This window comes from Heptranchias perlo, chromosome 6 (assembly GCF_035084215.1).
Source record: "Heptranchias perlo isolate sHepPer1 chromosome 6, sHepPer1.hap1, whole genome shotgun sequence".
NCBI classification, from domain to species: Eukaryota; Metazoa; Chordata; class Chondrichthyes; order Hexanchiformes; family Hexanchidae; genus Heptranchias; species Heptranchias perlo.
The window spans coordinates 58,892,214-58,916,535 of record NC_090330.1 but is presented as its reverse complement, the minus strand read 5'-3'; the positions used below and the strand labels follow the sequence as shown (position 1 = coordinate 58,916,535).

The 24,322-nt window shown below is 45.7% G+C and overlaps 1 protein-coding gene across 3 annotated transcripts in view; it reads right to left on the bottom strand.

The window, feature by feature from the left end:
* amotl1 (angiomotin like 1) overlaps positions 1–24,322 on the bottom strand; it is a 131,465-nt gene that overhangs the window by 11,268 nt on the left and 95,875 nt on the right. For all 3 annotated transcript variants that reach the window (XM_067986361.1, XM_067986362.1, XM_067986364.1), the window contains exons 8-11: positions 19,879–20,028; positions 12,739–12,929; positions 3,922–4,047; positions 1,901–2,166 (exon numbers count right to left, since the gene is read on the bottom strand). In XM_067986361.1, the coding sequence (XP_067842462.1) occupies positions 1,901–2,166; positions 3,922–4,047; positions 12,739–12,929; positions 19,879–20,028 (733 nt within the window). The remainder of the gene's footprint in view (positions 1–1,900; positions 2,167–3,921; positions 4,048–12,738; positions 12,930–19,878; positions 20,029–24,322) is intronic.

Sequence of the window (24,322 nt, the reverse complement as noted above, 5' to 3'; positions counted from 1 at the left end):
ATAAGAAAACAGTAATAAATATGCAAGATTTCAAAATAGGATATAATATTGTAAAACTTGGGGCGGGAGATTTCCTCTGCATTATTTGTAGCAAAATTGTAAATGCATTGGTAAAGAACACTTTTACAATTTAATTACAAATAGCGAACAGAGCAAAATTCCTCCTTGGTATTTTAGGGGTACTGAATTTGTGTTACTGGGCTGGCTGCCACTACGTTTCACTGAATGTCAGAATTTACTTTTATAGTAGCTGGTAAAAGATGGCTGAGTTAGTAAATACACCGCTTTGTGTGGTACAAAGCAATCGAGACCAGGAAGTACCTCGGTTCAATCCCTGGTCTGTTCTGAGTTAGCTGATCACAGCTGGGGAAGCAGTGCTGATTCTACTAGTGATTCCTGACTAGTGATCCGATGACCCTTTCCAGATGTGTAGAATGTGTGGGCCGAATTGTCCACTGGGGACAGGACTGATGACCTACTGGCCAAATAGGCTGTCAGCACTCACTGTCTCAGCTCCCAGATTTGGAACTGCCATTTAGGTGAAGAGGTGTTGGGTGTCTAGCATCAGAGAACAGTGATTCACCAGCTTCAGGACAGATGAGCAGGAAATTAAACAAATACTCGAATAAAGCATATAAACAGATGTACAAAATAAAATTTCAAAAATATTTAACAATGAATACATCGAATTATCTCATTTCTTAGGGATGCCTACATTAACTTCCAAATGGATTATTTATTTAGGTCTGTTACCAAGAAGACTTTGAAGGACTGGTACAGTCAGCTCAAGGTACAGTAAAGATGCCTCCAGTCAACAGGTTACAGAAATGCACCAACAAAAGACACAATAGTTATGTGGTGACATCGAGGACAATGTAGCACCTCCAACTGCTTCTGCTATCCGCCTCCAGCCAATCGCCTCTATGACGGTGACAGTAGTGGGAGAGGCAGCACCAGAGAAATATAGGAAAGTAAAATAAAAATAAGTATGTAAATTTCAACAGGCTGTTCCTCCAACTTTAACCTGCTACTGTAGCTGTGTCATTTTAAGAAGTCTAGCTGGGACATAATAGTCCAATGTTGTCGCTGGGATTTAATTAGTGGGTGTGTGAAAATTTCATGCAACATTCACTCAAACTGTGAAAAACTCTCAGCAGTACAATTATAGACTTTAGGAACAATTTAAATTCCCTTCGCCCGATGAATGTACGTAGGACCCGATGCAATTTTAACAGCCCACTGGGCGGAGCATTCACCATGGACGTTCTGCTCAGTAAAAGCTGGCAGGCAAGTGGAAGAGGCCTGAAAAGGTAAGTGGTAAAATTATTTTTGTGGGGTCAGGAGCAGTTGGAGTGCTCCTGTAGGCTCCACAAGAATAATGTGGGCCACTGCCACCATCTCCCCGCACCCCCCCACAAGCCTACCTTTAGGCAGGCTGAGTTGGCCTCCGGGCGGCCCAATATTGCAGTTGTTTGCAGCCAGCAAGCTACAGCTGGACTCCCATTCAGGGCTTGCAGCTCGTCGGATGCATATTAATGAGACCTGTCCCTCAAAATGGACCGGGCCTCCCGCTGCAGGTCAGTGCCAATCACCCGTAAGTTAAAATCCCCCCTTTTGTCCTTCCAAATTTGGGTAATATTTGGAAAGATCATATTGAACTATGTAACAGCAGGGTGCAACACAGGTACTTACAGGCCTATCACTGGTGGTAGGAGAAACATGAGGTGCCGAGTTAAGAATATCACACAAGAAGCATAGTGGCACAACAGTAAAGCATTATTTTCCTGCAGCATATTGTTAGAATAACTAAATAAGAATAGTGACACTGTTGATTTTGTACCAGTATTTTCCTTTCTCAGTCACAATGAGTGTAGTATATAATTATTAGTATGATGCTTACCCACACTTCCCTTCCCGCCCTTTTCCTCCTTTTTTTCTTCTGCTATCTGAGAACTGCTCAGGGATGCCTGGCGAGAATGCAGCCCAGTGCTTCCAGACATAGAGGAGATCGACCTGGCTAGCCTCAGAGAGCCTGGCTCAGTTTTTCCTGGCTCCTTTCGAGAACACTGTTGGAGTACTTTAATCATGGCGTCTTTCTCTATAAGCTGAGCATGAAGGTTTTTTATTCTGTTAGAGATGCAGTTTAAGCCTGTTGCTTCTGCTACCCTGTTGGAAATAAAATAATTTTGTTCATTAAATATTCATCATTAAGCAAAGATCAGCTGCACTGATTCAAATAAAGGGAATTCTGCTGAACCGAACATCGATTATAAGAACGCTCAGTTCCTGCAAACTTTTTGAAAAATATTCCAGTTCCTGCTCACTAATTTCCATTTTAAGAGTATGAAACTGTTTCTTTCCCCTTCCTCTCCTGAAACTGCTGACTTGCACTGAGGTACACTAGAAACTCACCATTCTTCACATCTGAGCCTAGACAGTGCGTGTCAGCAGGCTATTCAACCATAGGGTGCATCACAACTTTTAATGAAAAACCCCTCAGGATCAAAAATACCTCCTCCACACGCCCCTCGCACTACTATTTTGCACACTCTTTTGTCCTTTATACATCACTGCATCTTCTCGCTGATTATCTTTTATATCACCTGATACCTACTAAGCAGTTCGCAGGTCATTTACTCACTCCCTCTGTGTTTGGTGTAGCCGTTAGTTCTCTCCCCTCTCTTACTCCATTTTTTCCAACCTTCCTAAACTGTCTTTCAGTCTTCAGTTCTGGTGAAGGGCACACAAAATATCATAACCCATTTTTTCTCTTCACAGATGCTGACTGACCTACTGTTTATTTCCAGCATTTTTAATTTTTATTTCAGATTTCCAGCATTTACAGTTTTTCCTTTTGATTTTATATAGTGCTGAATTAATATCTGAATTGATCAGTCTCTAGCTCTGAGAAATCCAAGCTAAAAAATGTGGGCTTTACAAACACCCTGCAGTCCAATCCTCCAACAATCCAGTTAACCTGAACACTCATAGCAGAGGTTGCTCATCAGGTGAGGCAAGTGAGGCACTGCAACTGAATGAACATTTGCAAAACTGCATTCTTTTTGTTTTTTTTCCCTTTTAAACTACTCCTCGGAGTGACTGGAGCTCCGTTCCTGCTTTGTAATGCATGCGGTCAAAGACATTGCACGTCCACAAAGGGCCTGTAGCCATGTGGACAAGGTGGCTTGGTTAGGCATATATGTGCCTCACCTGCCAAAGAGATCACCAGCCGCCACTGACTGTAACAAAACAATGACAGTGAATTGGTCGTTTAGAATTTATTCAACTACATCCCACGTTTTATTGATCAAATAAATGAGGAAGAAGGCCACTCCACCAATCTTATCTCATCCATCCAGAAAACAGTACAGTTCCTCCGTCACAGCAGACAATTTTCTCTTAAATAGCTCCTGTGTTTTTGCTTCCACTACCCTACCTGAAAGTTCATTTTACTGATCACTACTTCCAGACTCCATCTTAAATTTGGGTTTTACTAATTTGAACCTGTGCCCCCTTCTTTTACTTTCATGCTCAATATCTGTCCTTTCTATACCTGTTTACTATCTTAGATATCTTTATTACGTTACTGTCAAAATTGTTCCACAGTAATTTATCAGTGTTGGAGTGTTCTGTGAATTAACAGAAGTTGTTGGGATCATAACATTTTCCTTTACAATTGTGATTAGCTAGTACATACACATCCACGAAGGGCCCGTTGCCATGCTGACAAGCTGGCTTGGTTAGGCATGTATGTGGCTCACCTGCCAAAGAGATCACCAGCTGCCACTGACTCATAACAACTGACACATAGCACTAATGTCAATCAGTCCCATCATCCAAAAAAAAACTTTCTAAAGATAATCCTGTATATGAAGTGCCAAAAGATGCAGTTTGTCATTCATTAGTGAGGGTGAGATGTACCTGTGCTCTGTATCCTGGTATCTCTGATTTGACTGCATTTTCTCCTCTTCCTCCTTCCAGTTTCGTGCTGCCAGTGAACTGTCATTGTAACTGCTATTTGGAGAGTGATTTATTATAGTGGTGTCCCTGGTAACATAAGAAAGAATCCTTTCAGTTTTTCCAAGTGTTCAATGATCCTTTTTCCCAAATATAAACCATAGACATTTTGAGGAGAAACTACTGATCTAAATGAATAGAAGTCAACACTGTCTGACAACACAGATATAATAGAAAAATAGGGCTTTAATTAACCACACCACTTTAGCTTAAGTGGAATGCTGACGACACATCTAGTAATGTCAAAAAATCAGATATTAGCACATATAACCGCAGATTTAAGAAAGTAACTTAATCGGAAAGGAAAATCGGGCGGGGTGTGTAACAGGCGGCCGATATGTTACCACCTGTTTTGCATCCCCGCCAAAGTTCAATTTCACCCCTGGAATATATAATGAGGAAAAGAACACTTGTGACTGAGACCATGGAGAATCTGTACATAGTGTTCACTCCTTCTCTCTTTTTTATTCGTTCATGGGATGTAGGCGTTGCTGGCAAGGCCAGCATTTATTGCCCATCCCTAATTGCCCTTGAGAAGGTGGTGGTGAACCGCCTTCTTGAACCGCTGCAGTCCATGTGGTGAAGGTTCTTCCACAGTGCTGTTAGGAAGGGAATTCCAGGATTTTGACCCAGTGCCGATGAAGGAACGGCGATATATTTCCAAGTCGGAGTGAACAAGGTTCTCCATGTGTGACTTGGAGGGGAACGTGCAGGTGGTGTTGTTCCCATGTGCCTGCTGCCCTTGTCCTTCTAGGTGGTAGAGGTCGTGGGTTTGGGAGGAGCTGTCGAAGAAGCCTTGGCAAGTTGCTGCAGTGCATCCTGTGGATGGTACACATTGCAGCCACTGTGCGCCGGTGGTGAAGGGAGTGAATATTTAGGGTGGGTGGATGGGGTACCAATCAAGCGGGCTGTTTTGTCCTGGATGGCATTGAGCTTCTTGAGTGTTGTTGGAGCTGCGCTCATCCAGGCAAGGCATCCATCACAGTCCTGACTTGTGCCTTGTAGATGGTGGAAAGGCTTTGGGGAGTCGGGAGGTGAGTCACTCGCTGCAGAATACCCAGCCTCTGATCCTCCTCTTATAGCCACAGTATTTATGTGGCTGGTCCAGTTAAGTTTCTGGTCAATGGTGACCCCCAGGATGTTGATGGTGGGGTAATCGGTGATGGCAATGCCGTTGAATGTCAAGGGGAGATGGTTAGACTCTCCCTTGTTGGAGATGGTCATTGCCTGGCACTTGTCTGGCACGAATGTTACTTGCCACTTATCACCCAAGCCTGGATGTTGTCCAGGTCTTGCTGCATGCGGGCACAGACTACTTTATTAGCTGAGGGGTTGCGAATGGAACTGAACACTGTGTAATCATCAGCGAACATCCCCATTTCTGACCTTATGATGGAGGGAAGGTCATTGATGAAGCAGCTGAAGATGGTTGGGCCTAGGACACTGCCCTGAGGAACTCCTGCAGCAATGACCTGGGGCTGAGATGATTGGCCTCCAATAACCACTACCATCTTCCTTTGTGCTAGGTATGACTCCAGCCACTGGAGAGTTTTCCCCCGATTCCGATTGACTTCAATTTTACTTAGTTTTGGTCAATCCTTTAAAAAAGGATTCAGTCCTTTAAAAAAGGATTCATTTGATTTCTTTTTCCAATTCTGAAAATGGTCTCTACCCAAAACATTAACCCGTCTGTTCTCTTTTCAGATGTTGAAGTACCTGCTGTGTTTTCAGCATTTTCTGTTTTGTTTCAGACTTTCCGCATGGGCAATTTTTTTCCACTGTTACTCAGCCAGTGAGGTTCCACTTATAACAAGTATAAATGGCATGATAACTCAGGTCAGACTGAGTGTTCCAGATACAGGTCCTTTCTATTTGCTTGATAAATGGAAATGAAATGTTTTACATGCGGTTCTGCTTATATAACATTTACAGTGTGAGTGAGCTGCAGCTTTAAACTTCAGCATCTGCTCTGTAACCATTAGGATACTTCAACAGATAAGGGGTTAAATTCGATAAGGCCCGATACCAGGCGCGGGGGTCGTGGTGCTCGATTAACCCCCGCCCGGTGTTACTGATGCAGACGGCACGTGAGATTCGTGCTGCATCCTCATTAACACAATTCCCATGTGCAGCCAGCGCTACCCGCGCTGTTGAGTGGCTGAACGCACTAACGGGAGTCCTAATATGGGGCGTGGCCAGCACTAGGTAAAGGCAGCCTGCACTCTTAAAGGGGAGGTGCACTGTCAATGGAAGCAGTGCAGGATGACAGGCAGAATGGCTGGAGCAGCAAGAGAGCGTGCCCCGAGGTTCTATGACAGCATGCTGGAGGCCTTAGTGGAGGGAGTGCAGGGACAGAGAGCCATCCTGTACCCGTAGGGTGACAGGAGACCCTCCAGGCACCAGCTGCGGAGGCAGTGGGAGGAATTGGCCATGGAGGTGAATGGCAGGAGTATAGCACCACGCATATGGATACAGTGCCGGAAAAAGTTCAATGATTTGGCACGAGTGATCGAGGAGAGTGAATGCAAGTGTCAAGTGGCACATCCTACCGACCACAGCACTGCTCCACGCACGACACTCCCCCTCACCCACCCACCAACAAACGCTGCCCATCCGTATGCAAAGCTGCACGTCGGATGCTGCATCTCACCCTCACATAGTAGCACACTTGCAATCCATACACCAACTACTCGCAGGTCACACACACTGGATGCTATTCGACCATGACAGACACATCACCCAAACACATTGCAGGACACTCACTGACACATTTCCCTCTGTTTTGCAGGAGAAGGTGGCCCTATTTTTTATGTTCTTATAACAGCCGGCAGACCGAAAGACCTGAGGGAGGACAGGCACACCTACACGTCCTCACACCCCTGGAGGAGACCGTGCTGCGCACCATTGGGCGGGCCGTTGCTGCGGCCGTGGCCACTGGCGGTGCTGGAGGTCCCGACAAAGGGGGTCTCTGCATACCGAATCCTCCTTCTCGCTTCCCACCTCTCCCTCATCTCACAATCTTTTATGACTCACGTGCTGCCGACGGTATCAGCATGCTCGTCTTACTTGCTCCTCTCCCTGCTCCACAACTCAACCTGTTTCCCTTTGTCATTGTAGATACCCAAGAACTGGAGCCGGCACTGTCCGAGGAGGAGGAGGCGGAGGAGGAGGACGAGGAGGAGGACGAGGAGGAGGAGGTCACTGACACTGAAGCCACACCGTCACTCGATCTAATACTCACATCCACCAGCTCAGAGACAGACACTGCGCATCCTTTAGAGGCTAGGTTAGAGGAGGGATCTGCACATGGTGAGACACCAGGTAAGTGCACAGGGGCCGGGGTGGGGGGAACGGATACTGCAGGTATCCATTCCCCCTCCGGGGGGCAAGGTCGCACAATGGTTCTGCTGCCTAGGAGTCAGATGATGACTTCAATGGGCCAGGCTACAGAGGGCGGCTGATGGACGTACACCAACAAATGCTTGGGGCACTGGAAAGCCTACCAGAAAGCCTGTGCACAATTTCAAAGGGCATGGAGGAGTCCACCTCCAACTTGGCACAGGGCTTTGTGCAGAGCTTGGAGCCCATCCTTACCCACATGGAATGGGTGGTCACTTCCATCAACACACTTGTGGAACCCACCATGATGCAGTGTCTGATGACCGATGTTGCGGCTTCCATTGCAGCACAAACCGATGTCATCAAAGGTCTGCATGCTTAGGTCTGCTCAGACTGCTGCTTTGGGAGTGCAGACTGCCGCTATCGTGGCTCTGGGTACCACTGTGGAACGGGGCTTCCAGGGTGTCACAGCAGTCCAGCAATCTGTTCTCCAGCAGATCACTAGGATGGCTGAGGCACCACCCTGTGCGAGTGGCAGTGACGCCATGGAAGTTGAACCTGCTGTCCTCTCTCAGGATGACAGTATTCCTGCTCCCACCCCTGCTACTCCACCACTGCCTTTGCCGTTGCTTGTCAGCCAGCCGGGCCAGACTGCTGCAGTCTGAAGCTGGGCCCTCCCTGCCCAGAGCTGCTCGACGTTGTCCTCCAAAGCCATCTGCACTCTGCTCAATTGAAGGCCAGCAGCCTTCCACCACCCATGCTCCAGCCACTGAGGATGCACTTCATAGGAGCACTAGGATAGGTAAAGGCACACCAACGACAGGCACTAAGTGAATGCACAAGGGTGAATAGTGCAATGTTTGATACGTCAGTTAATGTGTTGCGTTATAAATTTGGATTTGAAGTTGCAGTTGGTGGTGGCTTTTATTTATGCGATGTGCTGCGGGAGGAAGCAATGTGTAATCATATGGAGGGTGATATGATGGCCATGTGGGAGAGGACCAGTGGGGAGTGGAGGACTGTTGGTGACTTGGGAGGTATTGTTGAGATTAGCGATACAGCTCATGAATAAGGTGAGTACATAGAGCCCTGGCAGACAGGGCCTGTGCACCTTGTTGCCTCCTTGCGTCTTCCTCCACTTCCTCCTCCATCTCTTCTCCCTCTTCCTTAGCCTCTTCCTCCTCCTCAGCCTCTTCCTCCTCTTCCCCTGCTTCTGGCTCAGGGTCTTGCTGGATAAGCGGTGGCAGGGGCTGTTCCCTCTTCAGGACGAGGTTGTGCAGTATTCAGGACACCACGACGAATCTTGACACCTGCTCAGCTGAGTACTGCAGGGCTCCACCAGAACGGTCCAGGCAGCGGAAGCATTGCTTTAGGAGGCCTATGGTGTGCTAGATAACGTCCTGTGTGGCTGCAAGGCTCTCGTTGTATGCCTGCTCTGCACATGTGTGTGTGTGTGTGTGTGTGTGTGTACCTGACTGGAGTCATAAGCCACCTCACGAGGGGATGGCCCTTGTCACCCAGTAGCCAGCCTGTGACTTGCCGAGCCGGTGGAAAGGTAGTTGGGACATTGGACTGCTGCATTATGAAGGCGTTGTGACTGCTGCCAGGGTAGCGGGCATCGATCTCCATGATATGATGTATGTACATTGAGCTGCACATTGAGGAAGTGGAACAACATTCTGTTCATAAAGATGGCTGAGTTGAGATGTAGAGCATGCGTGGCTATATGTGTGTAGTCAATGGCACCCTGCACCATGGGGAAGCCTGCAATGCGAGCAAACCCTTGTGCTTGCTCATTCTGCTTCTCTCTATCAAGAGGGAATGTGATGCTAAAGGGATCAAGGGATATGGAGAAAAAGCGGGAACAGAGTACTGAGTTAGACGATCAGCCATGATAATTTAGAATGGCGGAGCAGGCCCGAAGGGCCGAATGGCCTACTCTTGCTCCTATTTTCTATGATTCTATGATGAACCTGTTGCACAGCTCGTACAGTGCCTCCGTGACCTCCCTAATGCAGCGGCGCACTGCAAACTGCGAGATGTTGCACATATCGCCAGCAGAGGCCTGAAAGGATCCAGAGCTGCTTGGTTAAAATTCCCCCTTTTTGTTTTTCTGTTTTCTTTATCTCTCGCCAATGTTTTCCCTCCTTTTTCTTTTCTCTCCTGGAGGAGCTGACTCCTTGCTGTGGTATAATTTCACAGGCACCAGTCACCCTTGGTTACCTCACTCAAGCAGCATTATTCACGTATAAACCTCGATAGTGAGTGTTGGCAAGTTATTCAATCACAAGAGGCATCGCATCTGGTTTCAACCCAATCCTCTTGCAATGTCCATACACATGCACTTCCAGCATGAGTTGCTGAGTAGCGAACAAGAGCAGGAACCTTAGTCAACTTTTCCCTTCCTAAATCAGAGAACACTGAGGCCAACTGAAGAGCCCTAGCTGAGATTGGCTAATTCAGCACAGACTGGGGATTAAATGGGAACTTTTCTCTTCTGGATGGGGGAGTAGAATTTATATAATGGTTAGATTGTACATGGAATTCATTATATTCAAGAACGTGAGCATTGTTAGGCTGAATCACCTCAATGTAAAGTTCCAGGCACAGCTCCATGGTACATACGAACATATGAATTAAGAGCAGGAGTAGGCCATTTGACCCCTTGAGCCTGCTCTGCCATTTGATAAGATCATGGCTGATCTGATTGTGACCTCAACCCTAATTTCCCGTCTACCTACTATAATCTTTGACTCCCTTGTTAATCAGGAATCTATCTAGCTCAGCCTTAAAAATATTCAATGACCCTGCCTCCACCGTTCTCTGGGGAAGGGAGTTCCACAGACTCACGACCCTCTGAGAGAAAAAAATTCTCCTCATCTCCATCTTAAATGGGAGACCCCTTATTTTTAAACTGTGTCCCCTAGTTCTAGTCTCTCCCACAAGGGGAAACATCCTCTCGGCATCTACCTCTTCAAGTCCCCTCAGGATCTTATATGTTTCAATAAGATCACCTCTCATTCTTCTAAACTCCAATGTATACAGGCCCAACTTGTCTAACCTTTCCTCATAAGATAACCCCCTCATTCCAGGAATCAGTCGAGTGAACCTTCTCTGTACCGCCTCCAAAGCAATTATGTCCTTTCTTAAATAAGGAGAACAAAACTGCACACAGTATTCTAGGTGTGGTCTCACCTGTAGCAAAATATCTCTACTTTTATGCAACTGTAGCAAAATAGCTCTACTTTTATATTCCATTCCCCTTGCAATAAATGACAACATTCCATTTGCCTTCCTAATCACCTAACTTTTTATGATTCATGTAGTTGGACACCCAGATCCCTCTGTATCTCAGAGTTCTGCAATCTCTCTCCATTTAGATAATATACTGCTTTTCTATTCCTCCTGCCAAATTGGACAAGTTCACATTTTCCCACATTATACACCATCTGCCAAATTTTTGCTTACTCACTTAACCTATCTACATCCCTTTGCAGTCTCCTTATGTCCTCTTCACAACTTACTTTCCTACCTACCTTTGTGTCATCAGCAAATTTAGCAACCGTACATTCGGTCCCTTCATCCAAGTCACTGATATAGATTGTAAATAGTTGAGGCCCCAGCACTGATCCCTGTGGCACTCCACTCGTTACATCTTGCCAACCTGAAAATGACCCAGGAAACTCTCTGTTTCCTGTTAGCTAACCAATCCTTTATCCATGCTAATATGTTACCGCCTACACCATGAGCTCTCATTTTGTGTAGTAACCTTTGATGTGGCACCTTGTCAAATGCCTTCTGGAAATCCAAGTACACCACATCTACAGGATCCCCTTTATCCACGTTGCTTGTTACTTCCTCAAAGAACTCTAATAAATTAGTCAGACATGATTTCCCTTTCACAAAGCCGTGTTGACTCTGCCTGATTGCATTGAGATTATCTACGTGCCCTGCTATAACCTCCTTAATAATAGATTCTAGCATTTTCCCTATTTCTCCCTCATTATTCTTTTAGTCATTCTTTGCTGTTTTTTATATTCTGCCCAATCTTCTGACCTGCCACTAATCTTCGCAGAATTGTATGCTTTTTATTTCAATTTGATACTATCTTTAACTTTCTTAGTTAGCCACGGATGGTACGTCCTTCCCCTAGAGTCTTTCTTTCTCACTGGAATGTATCTATGGTACATTCTATATTTATCCAAGACTCTCTATGTGAGCCAATAGCAGATGAGATACAAAGATCAAATCACCATTCACATTTTATTTCTTTCAAAAGCAGTCTTATATTTCTCCACAGTTAATTTTCTTTTCACATCCTGTGTAAAACAAAATATACAGATGGCTATGTGAGAAAGCACACTGGAATGTCAATGCATTGTGCTATGGTGTGGCAGTAAGTGGCTCTCCATAAACTTGAGCTCATCCAAAATTCTGCTGTCCGTATCCTAACTCGCATCAAATCCCGTTCACCCATCACCCCTGTGCTTGCTGACTTACATTGGCTCCCGATCCGGCAATGCCTCGGTTTTAAAATTCTCATCCTTGTTTTCAAATCCCTCCATGGCCTTGCCCCTCTCTATCTCTATAACCACCTCCAGCCCTACAACCCTCTGATATCCCTGTGCTCCTCCAATTCTGGCCTCTTGCGCATCCCTGATTTAAACCACTCCACCATTGGTGGCCGTGCCTTCAGCTCTGGAATTTCCTCCCTAAACCTCTCTGCCTCTCTCTCCTCCTTTAAGACGCTCCTTAAAATCTATTTCTTTGACCACCTGTCCTAATATCTCCTTATGTGGCTCGGTGTCAAATTTTGTTTGATAACGCTCCTGTGAAGTGCCTTGGGACGTTTTACTGCTTTAAAGTCGCTATATGAATGTAAATTGTTGTTGATGTACTCCCATAATATCATTCATGATCATTCCCAATTTTAGCCGTCAATGGAAGATGCTAAGTGGAGCCTAGAAGCTTCTGTCATAGAGAAGAAGGGAAGAAAATCAAAGGAGTAGACAGCAAATCACAGGGCCTCTGCTCATTCAAGAAGGGTGCACTCGTAGTTAAAGAGCTGAAAGACAGAAACTATCAAAGAAGGTAGATAATCCGAGTCCTCGCATGTGGCGAGGTATCTGACACACTCTAAACATGTATCGGAAAATCGTGGGCCCACTGCCAGTGATTTTTCAGTGTCTGTGAGCGAGATAGCTCGCTGTGTTCGAGGACTTGAAAATCTGCTCTACGGCAACAAAAAGCACCATAATTGACCAGTAATACTGATTATTAAAACTGAATCGTTAACCAGCCTCTCTCTAGTTGGTTGTTCTTAAAGGTTATCCCTGCTCCGAGACCCTTTGCACATGCTCTCTTATACTGCTTGATTGTTACCTTTGAGCAGCGGCTGTAGCAGCAGCGTCCATAGCAAAGTGACGCATTGCACTTTCTTCCAGGTACTTCTGCTCCCACTTTGTCATGTCAGCCTCCAGGGCCAGGACTCGTTCTTCCTTTTCCCGTAATAGCCCCATCAATGCTGGTGCATTGTACTCAGGAACGTTAGCCATTAGAGGGCCACCATGCCGCTGTGAGAGAAAATATCACTTGGGATTAAAATCAATTGATACAAAAAAAAATGATTAATCAATTCAGGGTTCAGTAGAAGAGTTTCATTAACAGAATTGAAAGGTTCTTGTGTCTGACAGCAGGCAGCCTACAGCCTGCAGCCAGTGTCACACCCACATGGATGTCTAGATCAACAGCCTGAGCTGTGAAGTAATCTGTGCCAATTTACAATTATAATTTATGCAAATTGCAGGTTTTTTTATATTTCTCCTTTTTAAGTCCCCATTTATGGCTCCGATGTTCACACTTCTTCCATAATCTGGAAGAACGGAATGGGTCAGCCATAGTCAGACTCCTGCAAGCTCACCACCAATAACCTCTCACCTCTTGGTTCCTCAGATCCTGAGCACTTGCTCTCATTCTTTCTCTAGCTGTACAGGTAGTAAAGCAACATATACTATTAGCAGATGTAATGATGTGATCCTGTGTAAAGAATACATTGCCTGGCATGAAGAGGCTGCCGAGCAAGAACTGCAGAACTTGTTTGACTGTGGTAACTGAAAATGCCACTGAAATGGAGCTTGATATTTGTCTGATTTTAGCTGTTTGATTTAAATCTTGTTCTGCTGCACACAGTGCGTCCAGATCAGTTATGTCTGCATAAACTGCTTTTGTCTTGCTCCAGAGTTCCCAATGAACCTGGAAATAAGAAGGGGATCAGGGTGTACCTGAGTGAATTGAGTTGTGGCATCGTAGGGTCTCCTGTTACAATGAGTAGTTAGCAGGAGATCTGCTCTCAGCCATCAACCTCACTGTTCACAGGAGGTGAAATTCCTCTTTTTATTAATTGTGAAGAAAAACTAGCTACTCCTGTTTTTGTTAAAAGAGAAATTTTACACTCTGAGGTCAGTCAAGGCTGGGGGTAAGACTGAGACTGTCTGGATGGAAGTTCAGCTAGACCAGAAGTGTAAAAAATAAGTTAGTAGACCTGTTGCGGAGCCAGCTATTAATGGGTATGGTGAATGCGGCACACAGATTAATCAAAGTGTTCAGGTCCAGTTATATAGAGGAATGTACATAGCACTGCAAGAGAAAAGAGCAGAAACTGAGAGGCTCAGTTGTCCGGGTGGAGCCTCAGTAGATACGAATGCGGGACCTTGAATCGGGGTTACAGTGTTGTAGACATGTCTTTAACCCGTACTTCTGTCTACTGAGGTTCCGCACCAGCACTGCAGCCTCACAATATCTGCCCTCAAATATTAACGTGTACGGGTATATTTTACAAATTTGTGCTTCTAGTACAGAGTTTTGCTTGCAAGATGGAAAAAATAGGGTTCACTGATGTCTGTGCCTGAAATCCCAATATGGACCCCCAGTGGGCAAAGTTCTATACAGAGAGTGCAAATTTGTAAAATATAACCTGTAATTTTTATCTGTGGGGTTTTCTTTAGCCAAGTAACTGAAACCTGATCTTAATGAGCTGTGATGTTTTTCAGTGGCAAATCAACATCTCAGAAAAAACACTGAACATATATTCTAATGGAAAGTTGCACTGTTTTTGATGATTTAATATTAAATTAATCTTTCAATAGGACAGTTAGTTATGAAACTCATCACCTGGGGCACAAATATAGCTAAAGATCCAGAACATTATGATCCTAACAGTTTAGACTGTAGATAGCCGACTTTTCTTAATAACTCACCCACCAGGAGTGCATTAAAATGAATGGGTTGAAAATTGTGTGAAGTGCACCTGAGATTTCTCAATATGCAATCCCAGCGGACGAGGCTCCCTTATATATAAAGAATATAAAAAAATTTGAGCTGCAGTGGGTGCACATAAAACCATAGAAGTTTACAGCACAGAAGGCCATTCGGCCCACTGTGCCTGTGCTGGCTCTTTGCTAGAGAAATCTAAACCTAATAGGCCTCTGACTTAATCTTTGCCCATTGTTCTGTATCTTCCTCTGCTTCAAATGTTAATTCATTTTTTCCTTAAATGATGCAATGCCTCAACTTTTTTTTAATATGTTCCTTCATGGGATGCGGGCGTCGCTGGCAAGGCCTGCATTTATTGCCCATCCATAATTGCCCTTGAGAAGGTGGTGGTGAGCCGCTTTCTTGAACCGCTGCAGTCCGTGTGGTGAAGGTTCTCCCACAGTGTTGTTAGGTAGGGAGTTCCAGGATTTTAACCCAGCGACGATGAAGGAACGGCAATATATTTCTAAGTCGAGATGGTGTGTGACTTGGAGGGGAATGTGCAGATGGTGTTGTTCCCATGTGCCTGCTGCTCTTGTCCTTCTAGATGGTAGAGGTTGCGGGGTTGGGAGGTGCTGTCAAAGAAGCCTTGGCGAGTTGCTGCAGTGCATCCTGTGGATGGTACACACTGCAGCCACAGTGCGCCTGTGGTGAAGGGAGTGAATGTTTAGGGTGGTGGATGGGGTGCCAATCAAGTGGGCTGCTTTGTTCTGGTTGGTGTCGAGCTTCTTGAGTGTTGTTGGAGCTGCACTCATCCAGGCAAGTGGAGAGTATTCCATCACACTCCTGACTTGTGCCTTGTAGATGATGGAAAGGCTTTGGGGAGTCAGGAGATGAGTCACTCGCCACAGAATACCCAGCCTCTGACCTGCTCGTGTAGCCACAGTATTTATGTGGCTGGTCCAGTTAAATTTCTGGTCAATGGTGACCCCAGGATGTTGATGGTGGGTGATTCGGTGATGGTAATGCCGTTGAATGTCAAGGGGAGGTGGTTAGACTCTCGCTTGTTGGAGATGGTCATTGCCTGGCACTTGTCTGGCGCGAATATTACTAGCCACTCATCAGCCCAAGCCTGGATGTTGTCCAGGTCTTGCTGCATGCGGGCATGGACTGCTTCATTATCTGAGGGTTTGCGAATTGAACACTGTGCAATTGTCAGCGAACATCTGCATTTCTGACCTTATGATGGAGGGAAGATCATTGATGAAGCAGCTGAAGATGGTTGGGCGTAGGACACTGCCCTGAGGAACTCCTGCAGCAATGTCCTCCGGCTGAGATGATTGGCCTCCAACAACCACTACCATCTTGCTTTGTGCTAGGTATGACTCCAGCCACTGGAGAGTTTTCCCCCTGATTCCCATTGACTTCAATTTTACTAGGGCTCCTTGGTGCTACACTTGGTCAAATGCTGCCTTGATGTCAAGGGCAGTCACTCTCACCTCATCTCTGGAATTCAGCTCTTTTGTCCATGTTTGGACCAAGGCTGTAATGAGGTCTGGAGCCGAGTGGTCCTTGCGGAACCCAAACTGAGCATCGGTGAGCAGGTTATTGGTGAGTAAGTGCCGCTTGATAGCATTGTCGACGATACTTTCCATCACTTTGCTGATGATTGAGAGTAGACTGATGGGGCGGTAATTGGCCGGATTGGATTTGTCCTGGCTTTTTGTGGACAGGACATATCTGGGCAATTTTCCACATTGTCAGTTTGATGCCAGTGTTGTAGCTGTACCAGAACAGTTTGGCTAGAGGTGCAGCTAGTTCTGGAGCACAAGTCTTCAGCACTACAGCCGGGATGTTGTCGGGGCCCATAGCCTTTGTTGTATCCAGTGCACTCAGCCGTTTCTTGATATCACGTGGAGTGAATCGAATTGGCTGAAGACTGGCTTCTGTGGTGGTGGGGATATCGGGAGGAGGCAGAGATGGATCATCTACTCGGCACTTCTGGCTGAAGATGGTTGCAAACGCTTCAGCCTTGTCTTTTGCACTCAAGTGCTAGACTCTGCCATCATTGAGGATGGGGATGTTCACAGAGCCTGCTCCTCCTGTTAGTTGTTTAATTGTCCACCACCATTCATGACTGGATGTGGCAGGACTGCAGAGCTTTGATCTGATCCGTTAGCTTTGATCTGATCCACTGGTTGTGGAATCGCTTAGGTTGATCCCCTGGCTTGTTGGTAATAGTGGAGTGAGGAATATGCCGGGCCATGAGGTTAAAGATTGTGCTGGAATACAAATCTGCTGCTGCTGATGGCCCACAGCGCCTCATGGATGCCCAGTTTTGAACTGCTAGATCTGTTCTGAATCTATCCCATTTAGCACGGTGGTAGTGCCACACAACACATTGGATGGTGTCCTCAGTGTGAAGTCAGAACTTCATCTTCACAAGGACTGTGCGGTTGTCACTCCTACCAATACTGTCATGGACAGATGCATTTGCGACAGGTAGATTGGTGAGGACGAGGTCAAGTAGGTTTTTCCCTCGTGTTGGTTCGCTCACCACCTGCCGCAGGCCCGGTCTGGCAGTTATGTCCTTCAGGACTCGGCCAGCTCGGTCAGTAGTGGAGCTACCGAGCCACTCTTGGTGATGGACATTGAAGTCCCCCACCCAGAGTACATTTTGTGCCCTTCCTACCCTCAGTGCTTCCTCCAAGTGGTGCTCAACATGGAGGAGGACCGATTCATCAGCTGAGGGAGGGTGGTAGGTGGTAATCAGCATGAGGTTTCCTTGCCCATGTCTGACCTGATGCCATGAGATTTCATGGGGTCCGGAGTCAATATTGAGTACTCCCAGGGCCACTCCCTCCTGACTGTATATCACTGTACCGCCACCTCTGGTCGGTCTGTTCTGCCGGTGGGACAGGACATACCCAGGGATGGTGATGGAAGAGTCTGGGATGTTGGCTGAAAGGTATGATTCTGTGAGTATGGCTATGTCAGGCTGTTGCTTGACTAGTCTGTGGGACAGCTCTCCCAATTTTGGCACAAGTCCCCAGATGTTAGTGAGGAGGACTTTGCAGGGTCAACTGGGCTTGGTTTGCCTTTGTCATGTCCGGTGCCTAGTGGTCCGATGCCGGGTGGTTCGTCCGGTTTTGTCCTTATTATGACTTTTCGTAGGGAGAACTACTCCCTGTGGCAAAACCTTCCATGCTCCAACAACCCTCTGTTTAAAGAAATTTCTCCTAACCTTTCTCCTCACTGTCAGTGATAACTTTAAATTGAAGATCCCCTTGTTGCTGGCTCCCCAACTAGAGGAACTAGTCTTTCTCTATTCACCCTATTAAAGTGTTTCATCATTTAAAAAAATCTCTATTAAAGCTCATTTTGGCTTTTTCTGCTCCAGTGCAAATATTCCCAGCATCTTGTCTTTAAATTTAAAACTAAATAATCTAATTCATAGGATTGCTCCACTGAGCGTTTCATATCCTGAAGCCAAAGAGTGAAGGGGTGGTGTCAGCCAATGGATCTGCCAGTTAACCTGCTATGGTTGTGAGGATAAATACACTATTTTACATGGTACTGAATAGTACAGACCAGAAAGTCCTAGGTTTGATCTCAGGTCAGTTCTCAGAGAAGGCAGCAGTTATGACACTGGAATTGACTGCAGTGTGCTTGGGTCAGGAAGTAGAAAAATCAGCCAGGGACTCTGCTGTTGATTGCTATTCAGTGACCCCCGCAGCACAGAGCAAATAGAATCACATAATTTTACAGCACAGAAGGGAGGCCATTCAACTCATCGCTCTTGAGCTGTGTATCCCACTTAGTTCCTCTCTCTTGCTCTTTTCCCATTAACTTTTTCTCTTTCAAATATTTACCCACTTCCCTTTTAAAAGTTATGATGGATTCTGCTTTCACCATTGTTTCTGGTAGGCCATTTTATGTCCTAACCACCATCTGTGTAAAAAAATTCTCCGATCACTCCCTTTATTCACAATCTTAAAACTTATGCCCTCTAATTACCAATTCACTGAGTATTGGAAATAGTTTGTCCCCGATTTACCTCATCAAAATGCTTCGCAATTTTGAACATCTCTATCAAATCTCTTCTTAACCTTTTCTACGTAATGAAAAGGGCCCCAGTTTCAATAGTTTCTCCTAACTAAAACCTTTGATGCCTGGTATCACTATTGTGAATCTCCCTTGTACCCTCTCTGTGGCCTTGACACCCTTCCGAAAATAGGGAGCCCAAAACTCGGCAGAAAATCATGGGGAGCAGACCTGCGATTTCAGATATGTGCTCCTATCGGGTGAAACTCCGTGGCAGGACTGCACATTTGTAAAATCAGCCCCACAGTGTACAGGCCAGTAGTATTCATATAGAATCTGTTACAAGCAACTATTTCTTTGCCTCACAAAAATAATAACTAAAAAATTGTGTTGCAAAGCTCCTCTTTATAGAATACCATACAGGTCTAACTTTGGAAGCATTTCTGTCTGGTCTATCATAGAATCATAGAATCATAGAAGTTTACAACATGGAAACAGGCCCTTCGGCCCAACATGTCCATGTCGCCCAGTTTATACCACTAAGCTAGTCCCAGTTGCCTGCACTTGGCCCATATCCCTCTATACCCATCTTACCCATGTAACTGTCCAAATGCTTTTTAAAAGACAAAATTGTACCCGCCTCTACTACTGCCTCTGGCAGCTCGTTCCAGACACTCACCACCCTTTGAGTGAAAAAATTGCCCCTCTGGACCCTTTTGTATCTCTCCCCTCTCACCTTAAATCTATGCCCCCTTGTTATAGACTCCCCTACCTTTGGGAAAAGATTATGACTATCTACCTTATCTATGCCCCTCATTATTTTATAGACTTCTATAAGATCACCCCTAAACCTCCTACTCTCCAGGGAAAAAAAGTCTCAGTCTATCAATTCAACCTCCTTACAGGAATACAACAGGCTGGGCACAGGAGCCTCAGTTCTAGTTTGAAGTTATTTAGGTATATTTTCTGCCAGTTGATAATGTAAGTGAAAAATCCAATGCAAGCATAAAACTGGTTTCCTCGTTTTATACTTGCAACAACTTTTTCAGCCACATTAGCCGACAATTTAAGTACTTTCTAAATTTAAATGTTAATGGTTTCACCTTGTACAATTAAAATTGTCTCTAGTAAAACTGCACACTTTTCTAATTTATTGTTTTGCAAATGATGTGGTGATACACTGGGCTTTTTTCTGACACTCAAAGGATGACTGAAAGGAGCAGGTACCTGTTGCACTCGAAGAGATTCCAGCTCTCTCTCCAGCCGTGTGCGCAGTCTCCGTTCCATCTGCTCCCGCTTTTCGCAGGCTGCTTGCAGCTGTGTCAAGGCCTGCTGCAGCCTCTCCACCCTCTCCACATACACCTGTTTCTTCCTCAACTGTCAACAGAAAACAAACACCATCAGCACAATGGATGCACTGAGCAAGAAAATAAGTTTCTTTCCATCTCACAAAATTATCCCCAGTCACTAAACAAGTTGGAATTCTTGGACAACGGGAATAATAAGTACACCTCATACAACAGACATTTCTAGATTTTCTTATATCATGTCCAAGCAGTAACACCTGGGGGGGGGCATTTCAATCCCCGAGAACAGGTGGACTGGGGGTGTGTGGATAGTTAAAATATTTGATATTTGGAGCACGACCACAACCCGGCTCCAACGCGCCCACTTCTGGGTTTAACCCAGGTACGTTTGCATGCATGTGAGTGACCTACTCACCGCAGTCGGGACCTTGATTAATTCAGGCGGGTGGGTATTTATATCATCAATTAACGTCCTTGTGAGACGTTGAGCAGCTCTTTTTAAATTGAATTTGACTGAACTTTAAATTTAATGCTTCCAGCGCAGGTTTCCCAGGGCTCGTGAATGTCACCAGTGATAAGGAGGTGAGAAGGACCGGATCATGAGGTAAGTGCCTTTATTCGACTGTTTGTGGGCCAGGAGGAGCGGGAGCATTTCCTCCAGGCCCAACAAGTTTACCTGCTGCGATCGGACCCCCGTGATCGGCCGACCACCACCCCCCCCCCCCGATGTCCCAGACGCCCCTCCCGATGTCCCAGACCTCCCCGATATCTGAGACCCCGCCTGATGTCCCAGAACCCCCAATGTCCGAGACCCCCCCGATGTTCTAGACCCCACAGATGTCCGCGATCCCCCCAATGTCCCAGACTCCCCCCCCCCCCCCCCATGTCCGAGATCCTCCTGATGTCCCAGACTGCCCCCGCCCGATGTCAGAGACCCCCCCAATGCCCCAGACTCCCCGATAGCCAATTTCTCACCTCCACAATGATCTCCGACTTCTCACCTCCCCCCAATTCCCCCCCAGCGATCGCCCCCCGCAAAGAAACCCGATCTCTCGCCAACCTCCCTCATAAAAACCCCAAAGATTCTGATCTCTCCCCGGCTGCTTTCCCGCCCGACAGGCAACCAATGTCTGTCAATCTGGCTGGCTGCCGGGCGTGAAACCGGGAAGTAAAATTTTTATCCTTCAGTGAAGTTGCAATCGCAGATTCCGACCCGCCAAATTCACTTCTGGGTTTCGCATCCGATTAACATCCCTCCACCTACCCCCCCACCCAACCACTCTCTTCCAGGCTCCATGTTAAAATCCAGGCCCCGGTGTCAGGGTCTACTGATATCAAACTAAGAGCACGAATGCTCAATACTGAGTTTATTCCAACAACGCTCATCAAACTAGATGAATGTGTTCAGTTGTAAAGATACAGAAAAAATATACTATTCATCACTGATACAAGCCACAGAATCCAGTTTATTTGACCTGCACATATTCTTAATATAGATTGATGGAATGTTCTAGGCAACATATTTATTCTAGTAAGAAGGGCATTTGCTTTAAAATCTATACTATTAAAGACTGCCCCCTGTGCAAATTTGGGTTGCCCTGAACGCAGCCGGCACCTGACCGACTACATTCAGGAAAACCAGGTCTACGTGTGGCCTAACGCCGCAGCGGTCCTTAAAGAGGCCACCGCAGCCCGTCAGCAAAAAGGTAAGTGTTTAAAAAATACTTTATTTGTGGAGCCGGGAGGTGCAGGTGCTCCTTCCAGCTCCATACTAAAACCACGGGCCGCTGCCGGCCACTGCTCAACGCCCCCCACACCGATTGACGCCCGTCCCGATATCCTGGTCGCCCGATCTCCTAGTTTGGCCCCCTTTCTCAGTCGGCCTCCTCCCTCCTGATCGCTTTCTCTTCTCCTTTAAGCATTCACCTGTGGCCGCTGCTGGCAATGCAAAGGCCCAAATTTCAAGCCTTTCGCCGGCAAGCTGCCTGAGGCTGCACAGCAGGTGACTGCAGCTCGCTAGTCTGATGTTAATGAGGCCCGAGGCCCGATATTGGGAGGGCCTTGGGCCCACCATTCCGGTGGAGGCCTAATTTCTAGGCCTCTGTCTTTTCTAAAATGAACACTGAAATGTTAAATGGGTTTGCAAATACCATTCATTATGACAAATTTAGATAAAAGGTCAAAATTCAAATATTTCATTGGTAGAAGGAAACATGATCTATGGTTTTAGGTCAATCGTGTTGTTTACAAAAGTTTGTGAATGCCCAAAAACTGTTTTAAATAGAAGGTAAAATTTTGTGAGGCTCAAACACCAGGGCATAACCTCGTGAAGGCGCAGACTTGGGTGTGGAAGTCAGTACACCCAATATATGGCACTCCCAATTTTTCATTGATTAAAATTAACCATTGGAGAATCGAGAGCACCACAAATTAGATGAAAATTTACCCTATAATGTATTGGCAAATGTGCTCCTGGAACAGACTTTATAACTATCCTGAGGAGATAATCCTGAAGGTCAAGGCCAGATTCTCAAATGAGCTCTATATACATACCCTCCTTCAATCTGCAAGAAGCGAATGTTAATTATTTGGCTGAGAGTAGCCATTCTTTGCTACAACTTCTCAAGGCATGGCTCACTAAATACTTCAGTTAGTAACAAGCCAGGATGCTCTCAACTTAGCAGTGCTTACTGAGGTAACAAATTTGTTAAGTTTTACTTCACGATACTAGTATATCAACTGAAGAAATGACTGAAGCAGCTAGCCCGGCACTAGATAAACTCTGGCAGACACTATAGTTAAAGAAACCGCAACAGATGTTGCACGAATTGAGTGTTTTGCAGAGTGCAGTGGCCCATTTATTCTATGTGCTTTCTTGGTCCAGGATTTATAGCTGTTTATAATTGTTCCAAGACATAGCTCACAGTGTATAATATTGTTTTAATTTTCTCTGGTGTAAAATGCTCCCTTCAGGGACATTGAAAATACCTACAATACTGGAAGGATTGAAAACAAACATTACCCACTTGTGAAGCAACACAGTGGCAACAGCATGGAACAAGCCAGACACTACATGGCAAGTTCAGTTTAGCCACTGAGCATTTTATTATCAACACTTTTAGAAATGTATTTTTATTTACTTCATTTAACACTCCTAAGTTGGTTCACATTTTCTTTTTTCCCCCCTTTCCTTAAATTTCCTTCTCTTCTCCAGATGGTGCTGTGGCTGTGTTGGGATACTGTTCCACAGGTGCTGCTAACACTCCCGTTCCTCACCCGTGGCCATTCTTCATGTATGGACCTGGATATCAGAGCCCGGAAATTCTGAGGGGATTGTCCTAAACTCCTGCTCTAACTTCATTGGCGGTTCAGCGGAAACCTCGTTGAAATGGCATGAGCGACCATTTTCAGCTGTTTACGCTATTTCTCCAGGGGTTCTGCCGCTCTCCCAGTGAAATTATGGCAGGAGTTTGGGAGAAGCCCCATGGAAAATCAGGGCACAGATACCGGGTCAGGCTATTTTTAAGGCATCCCTGGAGGTCGGCTAGAACAGGCATTAGGCCCCTTAAATATGTAAATGAAGGGCCTAAGGCCTGTTTTAGACCCCCTCTGTAAAATTGGACATCAATACTTAAATTTTTGGAAACTGGGGAAGGAATTAGTGTTCCCTAAAGTGGGGATAAATGAGTGATGTGGGAGGGAAGTCCATGATTGGATAATCATGCATAAACACTGTACGGAGCAGCTTTAATGGGCTGTAATCTGGACTTGCCTTCCACAAACTTTCTTTGCATTTGCCTGGGGTATTGGTGCCTCTTGTGTAGAGTATAGACTCTTTTACCAAAACTCCAGCAGCGGGTTCCTACCACCTCACAATGTTACACCCAGCAACTTCTGGTTGGTGTCTTTGTCTTTTTATTTTACTTAAACCATGTTTTGCAGCAATGTTATTGGTGTTGTAATGATCACGTCTTGTCACTGATTAAGTTGCTGCTTGTTTCTGTATACAAACTGGGTAAGTGTATCTCACAGTGTGCTTTGCAGCTTATAGTAACTCTTTAAAAATATATATGTATATGCTACTTCAGATATTGTAGCTCATTAATAACCTGCCACTGGTGGAAGCTACACATATTGGGAAATTGCGAGTGTGCAGTACACGATTTTCCATCCACTTGGGTAGAAAATCAGGGCAGTTCTCCCGCAACTTCCTGATACGTGCAACAGCAGGCAAGGCTCTGTACTAGTAGCAAACATTCAGAAAATCAGCCTTTGATGTTGAACAACTTGGTTATAGTAGCAACCAGGAGCTGAATGAACAAATGGTTCAGCTCTTGGTGACTACCTGATCGCAAAATAGTGGA